This window comes from Carcharhinus amblyrhynchos, chromosome 16 (assembly GCF_965287045.1).
Source record: "Carcharhinus amblyrhynchos chromosome 16, sCarAmb.v2.hapA, whole genome shotgun sequence".
NCBI lineage: Eukaryota > Metazoa > Chordata > Chondrichthyes > Carcharhiniformes > Carcharhinidae > Carcharhinus > Carcharhinus amblyrhynchos.
Window position 1 is genome coordinate 28222622 of NC_137339.1, and position 15148 is coordinate 28237769.

Below are 15148 nucleotides of genomic sequence, written 5' to 3' on the forward strand. Positions count from 1 at the left end.
AGCAGTAGCACTTCACTACTTATATATTCTATTGTTTTACCAATAAATGCCCAAGATTCCAATTGCCTTCATTATTACCTGCACACCAGTTTTCTGTGATTCATGCATGAGGTCACTCAGATCCCTCTGCGCTGCCATACTACAAAGATTCTCTCCACTTAGATAGCAATTTGTCTTTATATTTTTCTACCAAAATGGATAACCTCACAGAATTAAACTCCATCTGCCAAATTTTACCACATTCACAACCGATGCACATTCATTTATGAATTTATTTCATTATCATAGCTTACAATCCCACCTATTTTAGTGTCATCTGCAAGTTTGGGTTATGATACCTACTGTCTCTGAATCCAAGTCATTAATAAATTGTAAACAGTAGGGGCCTTGAGGACCAAACCTTGTGTCACCCCACTCATTACATTTTGCCAACCCGAGAGCCATTTATCCCAACACACTGCTTTCTGTTGGTTAGCCAATTCTCTATCCAAGCTAGTAAATTACCAATTCCATGCGAACTAAACCTGTGTATTAACCTTGTGTGGTACTTTATCAAATGCCTGCTGAAAGTCCAGGTATGTTACATCTAAAAATTCCTATTATCCACCTTGCTTGTTACATCCAACTCAAGCAAATTAGTCAAACACTAATTATCCTTCATAAAACTATGCTAATTCTGATGGATTACAATTTGACTTCTAAATGTCCTGTTTTACTTCATTTACAAAGGATTCTAACAATTTCTCAATGATAGATATTAAGCTAATTGGCCTATACCTCCCTACATTTTGCCTTTTTCCCTTTTTGAATAAGCGTGTTATATCAGCATTCTTGCGGTGAAAGATCCTCTTGGAGAGAGTGATCATTGTATGGTGGAGTTTCTGGTGCAGATGGAGGAGGAGAAAGTGGGTTCCCGGACACGCGTCCTTTGTTTGAATAGAGGGGAGTACGGTAGGATGAGAGAAGAATTGGCGAATGTGGACTGGGGGAGTGCGTTGGAGGGAGGGTCTGCTGAGGAGTAGTGGAGGATCTTTAAGGAGATCTTTCTTGGTGCTCAGCAGAAATTTATTCCGATGGTCAAAAAGGACTGTAGGAGAGGTAATAAGCCGTGGATAACGAAGGAGGTGAAGGAAAGTGTTAAATTAAAAGCGGAGGAATTTAGAGTAGCTAAGAGTAGTGGGCGAGAAGAGGATTGGGAGAGGTTTAAATGTCAACAAAGATTGACAAAGAAGTTGATAAAGGAGGGTAGGAGAAACTATGAAGCTGGGCTAGCGCTTAATATAAAAAAGGATAGCAAGAGTTTTTATAAATATATAAAAAGGAAGAGGCTGGCTAGGGTGAACGTTGGTCCTTTAGAGGATGAGAAAGGGGACCTAGTGGTAGGGGATGGGGATATGGCTAAGGTATTGAATAACTTTTTTGTTTCTGTCTTCATGGAGGAGGACGTGAATAATTTGCCGGGTGTTAGCGGTGGAAAGGTGGTAGGACTGGAGGGTCTTAATGACATTACTGTTACTAGAGAGGCGGTGCTCGACAGACTGGAGGAGCTGATTGTGGACAAGTCCCCAGGACCGGATGGAATGCATCCGAGAGTTCTGAAAGAAATGGCGGAGGTGATAGTGGATGCCTTGGTGGTTATTTTCCAGACGTCGCTGGATTCCGGGGAAGTGCCGGAAGATTGGAAAACGGCTAATGTTACGCCGTTGTTTAAGAAGGGTGCCAGGCAAAAGGCAGGGAATTATAGGCCGGTTAGTTTAACATCTGTGGTAGGTAAAATGTTAGAATCCGTCATTAAGGAGGAAATTGCGAGGCATCTTGAAGGGAATTGCTTGATAGAGCAGACGCAGCACGGTTTCATTAAAGGAAAGTCGTGTCTGACAAATTTACTGGAGTTCTATGAGGATGTGTCTAGGGCGGTCGATAGAGGAGAGCCGGTGGATGTGGTCTTTCTGGATTTTCAGAAGGCGTTTGACAAAGTACCTCATAAGAGGTTATTGCAGAAGGTCAGGGGACTTGGAGTTGGGGGTAGGGTGTTAGCGTGGATAGAGGATTGGTTGTCAAATAGGAGGCAGAGAGTGGGGGTCAACGGGTGCTATTCGGATTGGCGGATGGTGACTAGTGGAGTGCCCCAGGGGTCGGTGCTGGGGCCTCAGCTTTTTACCATTTATATAGATGATCTGGAGGAGGGAACCGAGTGTAGGGTGTCGAAATTTGCGGATGACACCAAGATTGGGGGAACGGCAAATTGTGCGGAGGGTGTGGAGAGTCTGCAGAAGGATCTAGATAGGCTGGGTGAATGGGCCAGGAAATGGCAAATGGAATTTAATGTTGGCAAGTGTGAGGTGGTCCACTTTGGTAGGAAGAATGGTAGGAAGGACTATTACTTACGGGGCGAAAAACTGCAGCAGGCGACGGTGCAGAGGGACCTTGGGGTCCTTGTGCATGAGTCGCAAAAACCCAGCTTGCAGGTGCAGCAGGTGGTCAGGAAGGCGAATGGGATGCTGGCCTTCATAGCGAAGGGGATTGAATATAAAAGTAGGGAGGTCTTGCTGCAGCTGTATAGGGCATTGGTGAGGCCGCAGCTGGAGTACTGTGTGCAGTTTTGGGCGCCGCACCTGTGCAAAGATATTTTGGCCTTGGAGGGAGTGCAGAGGAGGTTTACTAGGCTGATACCAGAGTTGAGGGGGTTGAACTATGAGGAGAGGCTGAATAAACTAGGCTTGTACTCATTGGAGTTTAGAAGAATGAGGGGAGATCTCATTGAGACGTATAAGATGATGAATGGGATGGATAGGATAGAGGTGGAGAGACTCTTCCCACTGAAAAAAGACAGTAGGACTAGGGGGCACAGCCTCAAGATAAGGGGGGGGGGCATTTTTAAATGGAGTTGAGGAGGAACTTCTTCACTCAAAGGGTGGTGAATCTCTGGAATTCTCTACCCATTGAAGTGGTGGAGGCTGCCTCGCTAAATATTTTCAAGAAGCGGGTTGATGGGTTTTTGATAAGAGAGGGGATTAAGGGTTATGGGGAGAGGGCCGGAAAGTGGAACTGAGCCACGACAGATCAGCCATGATCTTATTGAATGGCGGGGCAGGCTCGAAGGGCCAGATGGCCTACTCCTGCTCCTATTTCTTATGTTCTTATGTTTATCGATCCACCGAAACTATTCCCACATCCAGTGTATTTTGGAGTATCGTAACCATTGGACCCACCAAATCCAATGCCATTTCCTGTAAGGCCCTGGCTTCCAATCAAATTTCTACTCCATGACTAAGACACCTACATATCACATCACTTCCTTGTCTCAAACCATCTGCTTTAGAAACCCTCATTGATACATCGAACTCCAATGTTATCCTAGCTGGCATTATATGTTCCACCCCTCAAACAGGAACTGATCCAAAAATTTGCTGTCCAAATTTTAACTCCCATTGTTCCATTCACCCATCTGTGCTTACTGACCCATACTGATGTTGCCAGATTTGGGAATCAGAGTTTAAAATTCTCACCTTTGTGTTCAAAGATGAAAATTTTGCAAGGAAGTGGATTTGAGAAGTTCAGCTATGATTCTATTGAATGGCAGAGTGGGCTCGAGGGGCTGAACAGTCTACTTCAGTTCTTATGTTCTAACTTAGACAGTTATAACCAATTATGTTCACTTATGGAAATCACTTCACTACTCTTTTGATGAACATTGACAGGTGACAAGTTGCATGTTTTAAAATAATTATGCAACCAGGATTTCTGGGGGACAATAAAATACACCATTCAAATAGCCAATTAAACCACTTGAAAAAAGTACCTGCATTTCAGAGCAAATAGTTTTGTTGGAATGTGGATTCAATAAGAGCTGGCTAGGCTTTTTTTATTCTTTCATGGGCTGTGGGCATCGCTGACTGGGCCAGGATATATTGCCTATCTCCAATTGTCCTTGAACTGAGCAGCATGCCAGGCCATTTCAGAGGGCACTGAAGAGTCAACCACATTGCTGTAGCTCTGGAGTCACAAAGTCCAAATCAGACAAGGACGGCAGGCTTCTTCCCTAAATGACATTAGTGAACCAGTGCATTAGCTCCACTTTACCATCCTTTACCCAGTAACATTTATCCTTAAAGATAGGGTATGTCAGCAAAATTGGCAGCCATTCTGCAAAGCAACATCTCAGAAGCAGCAAATGATTGAATGACTAAAGATGATGATGGTGACGCACACCAAATTTCTTGCTGTTTCGTTAGCAAAATGGCATTTTATAATCCATTTGATGAGACTTTGGTTTATCCCTTCCAGAGACTTCACCTCGAACACAGCATTGAGTCTCAGCCCAGCATAGAACTTGAAGAACAACATAGCCCAAATATAAGAGTCATCAAATGACTCCAGCTGGAATCTTGGAACAAGGGGCTAGCATGGTGGCACACAGTTAGCACTGCTGCCTCTCAGCACCAGGGACCAAGGTTCAATTCCAGCCTTGAGTGACTGTGTGGAGTCTACATGACCTCCCCCACTGTGTCTGCATGGGTTTCCTTCAGATGCTCTGGTTTCCTCCCATAATCCAAAGATATGTGGGCTAGGTTGATTGGCCATGCTAAATTGCCCCTTCATGTCATCAGGATTACATGGTAAATATGTGGGGTTATGGGGATAGGGCCAGGGTGGAATAGTTATTGGTGAAGGCTCAATGGGCCAAAATAGCCTCCTTATAACTGTTGGGATTCTATGATTCTAAGAATTAAAACCTGCACTTCTGCTTCAGCAAGTTACTAACTGGCTTTCCATTTAACACCCAGGTCTTTCCCCATAGAAATAAATATTCCTTCTCATGAATAATACCTACACACCTTCACTATTGATTTAGTTTTCTTTTTTATGCGTGGTTTCACTTTTTCTACTATGGGAAGCTGTGGAAGTTTCTTGAGTTCCTCCAGGACAGCAATTGCGGCAGCTTTCTTGGAAATTTTCTTACTCTTCCCTTCTCCTTCAGCTGAAAATTCTCCGACCATTACTTTAGTTACAAAACTCTTCATGTGAGGAGGGCCACTTTCTTTTATTACCTGTAAAGAAAATAATACATTTAAAAGAACAGGCAAAGTCCAATTTAATAACAAAACAGTGGTAGTTGCAAATGATTGTGTAATGTCTAATTTACTTGATTCACACACAACCCAAGGATGGCTCACCGATCTTAATAAGTGCCTTGAAATTTCACTCTACCTCTCATTTAAAAAAAAACTTTTCTTCAAGGGAGAATCGTGACAATAAGTAGATTTGCTCCAGAGACATACAGCTACATAGGTCCATGTTATGTATTAACCATCTTTTTGGCAACTAGTATGCGATTGTGTAGTCTTTAAGAACTGTTGTGTGAGTATTGATAATTTGCATACCAGCAACAGAAGTGGGGAAAAGGTTCCAACACAGCATGGTCAAGTGACAGGCTGTAGATTTGTTGTGTTTATTGCCAAGGGTGTTCTCCTGATGAAAAATAAGGGAGCAATTTACTGTCCCATTCTATTGCTTTCTTGACTGAACAAAATGAGTACAAAATTTCAAATCCTCACTCCTCAACATCTAATGAGGGCAACAGAAGCCTGCGCCCACATCAATAATGTTCAAAATAGCCATTATGATTTTTTTCCACACAAACACACTGCAGAATTGCCTAAATGGGTTAACGACCAGTCACAACATCTAAACCGTTGTTTCCAATACATTTACATCCTTCCTTAAATAAGATCAATACTGCACAAAATACTCCTGATATGGTTTGATCAATGCCCTGTATAACTGAAGCATAACCTTCCTACTGTTTCATTCAATTCATTTTGCAATAAATTATAACATTTGATGAGCTTTCCTAATTAGTTTCTGCACCTGCACACTAGCCTTTTGCGAGTCTTGCACAAAGACTCCGAAGTCCCTCTGCAGCTCCAAGTTGTGTAATTTTTCATCTTTTAGCTAACATTTCTTTTTTATTCTTCCTACCAAAATAGATAATTTCACAATCCAAAGATGTGCAGGTTAGGTGGATTAGTCATAATAAATGTGTGGGGTTAAAGGGATAAGATGGAGGGGAGGGCCTGGGTGGACTGCTCTTTTGGAGAGTTAGTGCAGACTTGATAGGCTGGATGGCCTTTTTCAATATAGGAATTCTATGATTGCATCACAACTGTTGCATTGTGGATGAAATACAAATTTGTGAGCCATGAAATTGCTTGCCATAACCATGAAGTATTAGTATTGATGCCTCAGCTAATCATTCCAAATCATGTACACTATAATTTCTTCTACAATCTTGTAAAAAGCATAACACAAAGACAAAAAATTTATGAAAACCTTACTTCAAAGTTTACAGGCATATTTCTTTTCAGTGCAATCTCAAAAACTTGGCTTATTTCGGATTTATTGAGATCATCATCATCTGGCTCTTTTCCATTAACCTGCAAGAAAACATTCAGTAGTTCCAGCATGAAATTCCATAACAAAAGTTTGAAAACTTAGGCAGCACATCATTTTCATATTTTCCTACAAAACGTCAGCAGCTACTTTTTAAAAAAAAGTGTTCATTGACTAAAGTACTTTGGAATGTCTCGAACTTAAGACAAATACAAATCTTTCTTTTCTTCTGTAAAACTAAAGATTCAATTGCAAAAGATATTTATTTTACAATATTATTTTGAAAATAACTCTAGGGTGTCTAAACTATTTTAACGGATTGTGGAACACTACTCTTGAAACGAAAACAGCCCATTTACCTAACCAAATCTGTGATGCTTTTCTACAAGCCACCTAATCTAATCTCATGCTGCTGCTTGTTCTTCAGAAGAAAGGAGAACTTACAAGGGAAGAGTGGTGGGTGATGGAACAGAGGTTGCAGGGCTCAAAGAAGTTTGATATAGGACAATGAAGGACTCAAATGCAAGGCTGAGAATTTTAAACTGGAGATGAATTGGACGCAAGCAACAGATATAAATAAGTCAACTTGGCATGTGACAGTTAGAGACATTGAGTTTTGGGTGAGCCAAAAAGTTTACAGGGAGTGGAGAGTGAAAGAACAGCACTGGAAAGTCAAATCAAGAGGGCACAGAAGATAGATGAGAATTTCAGTAACAGATACAGTGAGAGGTAGACCAAGTGGAAGTAGGCAGCCTTTATAATAGAACGTGGAGCAGGAAGCTCAGCTTGAGATCAAGCAGGATGTAGAAGCTGCAGACAGTTTAATTCAGCCCAAGACAACAGTGGGAGAGGGGGAAGGATTGGTCGTGAGGGTACAGGACTTGTAGTGACGACCGAAGACAATGCTTTTCAACTTCCCGATATTTGGTTAGGGTAAGACAAACAGTCTGACATCAAACAGGCATTAGAAGGATCCAAATAGGCAGGAAAGAAATACAGCTGGGTTTCATCAACATACATACTAAAACTGACTCCCTTCAGATAATAGGACCAATTGTTGAGGGACACCTCAAATGAAAATACTCACAGTTGGTAACTTGGATGGCAGAGTTTCATTTTGCAAGGCTTTGAGTGCTTTAGCAGCTGCATCATGTTTAGCAGCCTGCCTTGATCTTCCTTTTCCCTGGAATTGCTGATTTCCAATTACAAGTTCGACTTGGTAAGTGACTGGTCCAACAGGAGGGAAAGGGTAATAGAACCTAAAGGAAGAACAAATACTAAATGATCAAAACTCAATTCCCAAGAACAATAGGGCAAAAGGTTTTAATTATATATTCATGTTAGATAAAAAGGTATGCAGATTTCACAGGTTATAAAAGTATTGATGCAGCTCAAGAGGACATCACAAAAAGTAAACAAAGCACTGGGTTTCATTCCTAGGAGGGAAAAATTGAAAAGTAATGTTGAAACTTGATTACATCACATTTGGGAGCACTAAAAAGTTCTAGTTTCCACACGAAAAGGGTAAGTGCAAAAAAATTAGAATGATATTAAAATGGAGAGGTGACATTTATCTGGAAGGATTGAAAAGGTGGGGCTTTTTTTTTTCCTCGTAAAAACTGATGGGTGACCTGATAAAGGTCAAAATCCTTCCATTTGTGGATGAGATCAGAACGTGATACCAGAAACACAAACTAGTCACAGAAATTCAACAGGGAATTCAAGACTTTTTTTTTCCAAAAGGAGTGGCAAGAATATGTAACTTGTTACCAAAAAGAGCAACTGAGGCAAATAACATCCATTCAATGGCAAGCTGAAGCACGTGGTAAAGGAATAGAAGCATATGTTGACGGGACGGGAGGGGTGGAAAGTAGCTCCTACAGAGTATAAACACCAGATAGACCAACTGTACCAAATTACCCGTTAATGTGTTGCAAACATTAAATTTGTCCAAGTTATTTGTAAAAGATTTAGTTACTTGAAACGTATGATTATGCAGAACCAACAAAAAATTAAAGGCAAGTAACACTTAATTAACTTGCATTCATTTTTTGGTTTAAGTAACAGAAAGGGACGATGCAGGTGCTGTGATTGATGTACTGTAATGTGGAGATGCCAGCATTGGACCAAGGTAAGCACAGTAAGAAGTCTCAACACCAGATTAAAGTCCAAAAGGTTTATTTGGTAGCACAAGCCACAAGCTTTCAGAGCACTGCTCCTTCATCAGCTGAGTGGGAGTTGTGTTCACAAATAGGGCACAGAAAGACACAAACTCAATTTACAAAATAATGGTTGGAATGCTATCTTTACAGGTAATCAAGTCTTAAAAGGTATAGACAATGTGAGTGGAGAAAGGATTAAGCACAGGTTAAAGAGATGTGTATTGTCTCCAGCCGGGACAGTTAGTGATATTTTGCAAGCCCAGGCAAGTCATAGGGGTTACAGATAGTGTGACATGAACCCAAGATCCCGGTGGAGGCCGTCCTCATGTGTGCAGGGCTTGGCTATGAATTTCTGCTCAGCAATTCTGCATTGTCTTCTGTTATGAAGGCTGCCTTGGATCAAAAGTCTTGATCAGTCCGTTGACCACACGTGGACTGTTCATGTCACACCACGTGTAACCTCCACGACTTGCCTGGCCTTGCAAAATCCCACCAATTGTGCTGGCTGGAGACAATATACATCTCTTTAATCTGTGCTTAACCTCTCTCCATTCACACTGCCTGTACCTCTAAATGCACTGAAAGCTTGTGGTTTGTGCTACTAAATAAACCTGTTGAACTTTAACCTGGTGTTGAGACTTTTGATGTGCTGCACATGGACTTCCAAAAGATGTGATAAAATACCATGTAACAGGCTTGTCAGCAAAGCTGCGGCCTCTGGATAAAAAGGACAGTGGCACCATGGATTATGAAGTTGGCTAAGTGACAGGAATCAGTTGTGCTGAAATACTGTTGTGGGTTCCAGGAGGTGTTCTTAAGTGCTTGTAATCTCTATTAATGGTGTAGGCTTGGGTGTGCCAGGCACAATTACAAAACATGGGAGTACTGTGAAATACGAAGAGCCTAGTCAGCCTTCAAATCAGATTCACAGGCCTGCAGAACGGAGGACTCATGGACGATGAAATGCAGAAAAGCATGAAAAGATACATTCTGGTAGGGAGGGAGAAGGGGGAGTTAATATCAAAAGTATAATTCTAAAGGGGCTGCAAGGTGCAGAGGGACCTGGACTACGTGTGCACAAATTGTTGACGTTGTGGTACAGGCTGAGGGCGCATTTAACGATTTATACACGATCCTGGGCTTCATAAATACAAGTATGAGCAAGTATGTTATTGTGCATCTTTATAAAACACTTATTCATCCTCAAGTAGATGAAGTGTTCAATTCTGGGCACCATACTTGAGGCATGAAAGTGGTTCTGGAGAAATTGTAACGAAGATTTATGAGAATAATTCCAGCTATAAGGAACTTCAGTTACAAGAATAGATTAGAAAAGCTGGGACTGTTCTCCTTATTAAAAGGAGGTTGAGAAGAAATTTAACAGAGGCATTCAAAATTGAGATCTGGGGACAGAGTAGATAGGGAGAAACGGTTCCCACTGACAGCAGGGTTGAGAATCAGTGAACATCAGTTTAAAGAGATTGGCAAAGGCACAAGGGAAACATACGTGAAAAGTTTTTATGCAGTGAATAGAGTGTCGACTCAGATTCAATGGTGGCTTTCAAAAGAAAGAGAGTTGGGTAATTATCCAAAGAGAAAGAAATTGCAGAGCTATGGGGAAAAGAAAACACGGTTTATAAGAGTTTAAGGCAGCAGCTCATTACAACCTTCGAGGGCAATAAACGCTGCCTTAGATAGCAATGCCTGCACCCCCTGAACAAATTAAAGGCAATGGAGTTGGACAAGGTGCACAGTGAGAGCCAGCATGTTCATGACAGACCAAAAGGCCTCTTGCTGAAACAATTCTATGATCTTAAACTCTCTTTTTATATTGCATACATGCCATTAGAGTTCTTGGATTTTGGATGCCCCGAAATAAATCCACAATGCCTCGTTATTTCTCCCTTCACCTACTTAAAGTGAAATGGTACTTTGCCTTGAAGCACCATACTATGGGCAGCTAATAAATAAACCATTCCAGCTGCGAGAGGCAGAGCAGGGCAAAATATATCCATTGACAAAACTTATACCTTTGAGGATAAGCATTATTTCTCAGCATATTGTAGTTCGGCCTTAACCCAGGATAAGGATCAATTGGTCTGTAGGTCGGTTTCTTTCCCATTTTCATACATAAGGCATTCAGTTCTACTGTTGGAGTAACACTGTCTAAAAAAACACAAATAAAACTGTTACTTATAAGTCATTCCCAATTTCAAAATTATGCATACACCATTCAACTTGCTGAGAAGTTAAAGGTTTACATGTACAACTGCAAAATGACACTGAAAATAATCTACCGAATGCATTATTTTATTTCTTAAAAGAAACAAACCTTTAATTTTGACCTTACATTTTAAGAGATCACTCCCTATTGATGATTTTAACCTTGAGTTTTGTCAGTTTGACAAACAGCAATCAATATTGCTTCTTTCAGGGACTGTTCTACTAAAACTAATTTTTACCAGGATTTTTTGAATCATTACGTGGGGGACGAGGTGGTGGTTTTGGGAGACTGGTTTCCACTAAGGCCTTTGCGGCTGCTGCATGCTGAGCTTTCTTAATGCTGCTTCCTTCAGCTTCCCAATGCTGGTCACCAAGCGTCAGCTGCACTGTAAAAACCTAAAATCAAAATTTACAGGATGTCAAAAAGCTTACTGCAAACCATTACAAGATTAACTTGAATTTCCATTTAGGTTGTATATTAAAATGAAAACAATTGCTACAAAATATCACTAAATGCATTGAAAACAACAAAAACTATATAATAAATAATTCTTCAAATGCCTGAAACAATTAGATAATCAAAAGAGTATGTGACATTCAGGTACAGTACATTTTACAATAAATACTACAGAGTGACCAAATATCTGGAGAAAAATCATCAGTAGGCAGCTGTATGAAGATTAGTAGGCCGAAGAGCAAATGTATGGACTGTCAGCTTGACCCTTGAGCAGAGGATCAGAATGAAGATGCAAAGTTTATGGCTGAAGGCTTGGAGAAGCCGAGTTGTTTCAAGTATCTGGGGCTCAATGGTGGCAGAAGATGGGGTATAGAAATGGTAATGAAACAAGGGATTAACTTATTGGAGTAATTGGAAGAAGCACATCAAAGAGTCAGTGAAGATTTTAGAAACATTGTATTGTAGAGAGAGGGAGGAAACGTGGTGAGAGAAGTAACGGAGATGTGACTGCCAAGGAGGAGGAAAGCTAAAACTAGATGCAAAGATACAGTGGCAAGAAACCTAATAGGATGGTGGCGAAAGGAGCAGTAGTTGCAATCTAGACACATGAAGCAGATAAATGTTGACATTGGCTAAGGGAAGTTAGTGCCAACACAATATTTGACAAATAGCATAAACCAATTCCTAGCAATTTAAATAAAATAAATTCCCACAAGATCTTTTTTCTTTTCCAGAAACAAGATATCACACTGAATAGTTCCATGTTGTATTGATAATTTTAATAAATCTAGGTAATGAACATCAGCCAGCTTTTCAACTACAGATCATGACCAATTCTTGCCCGGAGAATTGTCCACACTTGACAAAAAATAGCCCAGGGAAACTTGGATCATTTATCACCTCCAGTTAACTCCAGTAACAGACCAGAAGTTTAATAAAGGCACCTCGTGGCCTGTATAGCTTAATGTAAAAACACCACTAAGCCATGATGGAATACAAGTATTTATTTTGTAATTTGATTTATTTTGCCAACTTTATTCTTCGCTCCCTTTGTAATGAGTCCAAGAGTGTCTAACACATTAACATCTCCCAAAGTAATCTATATTATTTCTTTGATATCTGCTCAGAAAGTCATGTTCAAAGTACATCTGGCACAGTGGTTAGCACTGCTGTCTCAGTGCCAAGGACCCAAGTTTGATTCCTGGCTTGGGTCACTGTGGGAGGAGTCCGCATGTTTTCCCCCTTGCCTGGATGGTTTTCCTCTGGTTTCCTCCCACAGTCCGAAAGACGTGCTGGTTAGGTGCTTTGGCCATGTGTGCCTGAACAGGTGCCAGTGTGTAGTGACTAGGGGATTTTCATAGTAACTTTACTGCCATGTTAACACAAGCCTACTTGTGACACTAATAAATAAACTTTAAACATCTTAAAATGGATATTTCAATTTTTTCTTTTGACTTTGAATCTCAGGAGCCCATGAGATGCATGACTACCAAGCTTTTAATTTTCATATAATCTAGCCTTTGATCTTCCCAACGAAACCAATGTTTGGGAACAGCTTAGGTCCCTGTTCAACCAGGCAAATTTCTGCGTTGAGAAAGAGCAGAAAAACAAAACAAGAACAAAAAGATTTTAGCATGGGATAAAACATTTTGTAAACTGGCTACAGAATTCCCAGGACTGGGACACTGTTTAAAAAACCCATGTTGAGAAACTCGTTCTAATAAGTCTATTCTTTTCGCTACCAAGAAATTTAAACAGGAAGGAGAGCAATTAATTGCTGATGGGGATGTGGAAAACTAATCTTCATACTTAAACCGCCTTTGAAAATAAATGACCCATATCCAACTTGAGCGCTATATTGTCCATTCCATATTTGTTGTCCCACCCCTATCACAGGTAAACCTATGCAAAGGAAGTGACAAAAATGGCATAAGCAACTACCACTATGCCTTTGACCCAAGATTTAGTGGATTTGACAGTCAGCTACAATACTCCCAGAATTCTGGCAGTGGAAAAAACTCCCAAGAATTTCAGGTCTATTAAATGCTAACTTACTGAGTTCACCGTGAGATGCTTATTAAAATGCACATGTTGTTCAAAGAGCAATGCAAATTCTCAGATGGGTAAATTGCAGTTTGATAAAGCGTACACTATGTTAATTTGGAGTCTTAGGTTGTAATGGCCCATATTGCTAAGCTAACTGGAAACATAATCCAGAAAGAGACAAAAATGATTTTACAATTTCACTTTGCAGTGAAAAGGTTGTCCAGCCAGTTACTTCCTCATCACCAAATGCAATTGTGGCAAGCATTAGTGTGCGCATAGAAATTAATAACCTACCTCTACTTAAGAAAAATTTGTTCTTTCGCCAACACCAAGGTCAATGTACTGCAAATCTACATTTCATTCAACCTCACCTAGTAATAAGAATGTACAGATTCATTTAGATACTCAAGGACATGTACTAAATATTTAAAACTAAGTACATCTTCCAAGGTCTCAAGTTACATTGCAATTCGGGATTTTGTTTTTAAATGGAAAAGCGCACTCTACAACATTGGTTGTTGTATAAAAACAGATGAGCAACAGAGCCAAAAATAATTTCAGGGCATGGTCGCCATAAAGCCTTTGCATTGCTCTTACCCTAAATTTCTGAAGAAACTGCAGCACTTTCAACTTAATTACAGAACACACACACGGATTTGATCTGGCTTATTCAGAACTTGGGGAATGGATTCCTATCAAAGCATAAGAGAACAGAAATATTAATGCTTTCTACTCACCTTAGCATGAGCTGGACCAAGTTCATTTAAAAGTTTGTATTCTGGCTGAATCTTGTTGAAACGGGCTAACTCATTCACAAGACACATAGGGGTTTTCTCTTTGGGGTTTGCCATGTTTGAAGGAACTGAAAAATAAGTTCAAGTGCAACAACCAACACATTTATTCCTGCATTGCTCCCAAATATTTACCACACCCTGCCAACAGCAGCCATCATGGTCAGTATCAATTAATTTTATCAATTAAAAACTTCTTGGGTAATGGATTTTATAATGTTTCAGCATTTAAGACACATCCCAGGTTAGCAAGTTAATGCAGTCACTAAAATAGTATCTCTAAATAAGTGCACGTGTGGGGAAAACCTTCAGGATCATGGATAAGGTACTTTTACGTCCAACTGATACGAGGTTGGCAGAGGATAAAACCCAACAAAAATTCAATACTAATTGATCCCCATCTCCCCAAAATAGATTTCAGGGCAACAGGTTTTAATAAATAGATCAAGTTTCTTATGAACTGAATGAAACATGCATTTTAATTTCTGCTACATTTTGTTTCACATAGCCTACAGTTAATAGTTAACACTAGTTAAAAGAAACTGCTTGCTGGAGAATACATGGGATCTCCATAGTATTTTGTTTTGACGTCATGGACTCTGACAACAGAACATAGTTCCAAGCTAAACCACTGTTGCAATATCTGTGAAGCAAACACAGGGTATACAAAAGATAATTAGGGTACTAGAGCAAGGGAGTACGCCTGTACGTACACTATCCCAAGCTATCAGGCCTTGAAAGCACAGACTTCAGCCCTAGTTATAATTGATAATGAAATTTGTGGCTCAGTGGTTTGCTAAGGATGGATCTTAGTTCCTTGGTCGATAAACCTTGAATCAGATTGCCAAGACCTGTTGGTATCAACTAACAATAACTCAAAATTAATGAAAGCATTTTGAGAGACCAGGAGGTTCAATGATGTATCCTCGTGCAGCTAAAGACAAAAAAGATTGGGCACCCTCAGTACAAAGCAAATTTACAGACACTGGGTTCACCACAATAAAATAATCTGCATTTCTTCCAAATTTCAAACCAAACTTTAAGGTAGCAGGTTCTGCTACACATACGACAATACA

The 15148-nt window shown here is 40.2% G+C and overlaps 1 protein-coding gene across 4 annotated transcripts in view; it reads right to left on the bottom strand.

The window, feature by feature from the left end:
• Positions 1-15148, bottom strand: part of stau1 (staufen double-stranded RNA binding protein 1) — a 44329-nt gene that overhangs the window by 16840 nt on the left and 12341 nt on the right. For 3 of the 4 annotated variants that reach the window (XM_080204927.1, XM_080204924.1, XM_080204923.1), the window contains exons 3-8: positions 14019-14143; positions 11018-11174; positions 10586-10721; positions 7481-7652; positions 6339-6437; positions 4839-5051 (exon numbers count right to left, since the gene is read on the bottom strand). In XM_080204927.1, coding sequence (XP_080061053.1) covers positions 4839-5051; positions 6339-6437; positions 7481-7652; positions 10586-10721; positions 11018-11174; positions 14019-14143 — 902 coding nt within the window. The remainder of the gene's footprint in view (positions 1-4838; positions 5052-6338; positions 6438-7480; positions 7653-10585; positions 10722-11017; positions 11175-14018; positions 14144-15148) is intronic. The other variant, XM_080204926.1, reaches the window with a different exon arrangement.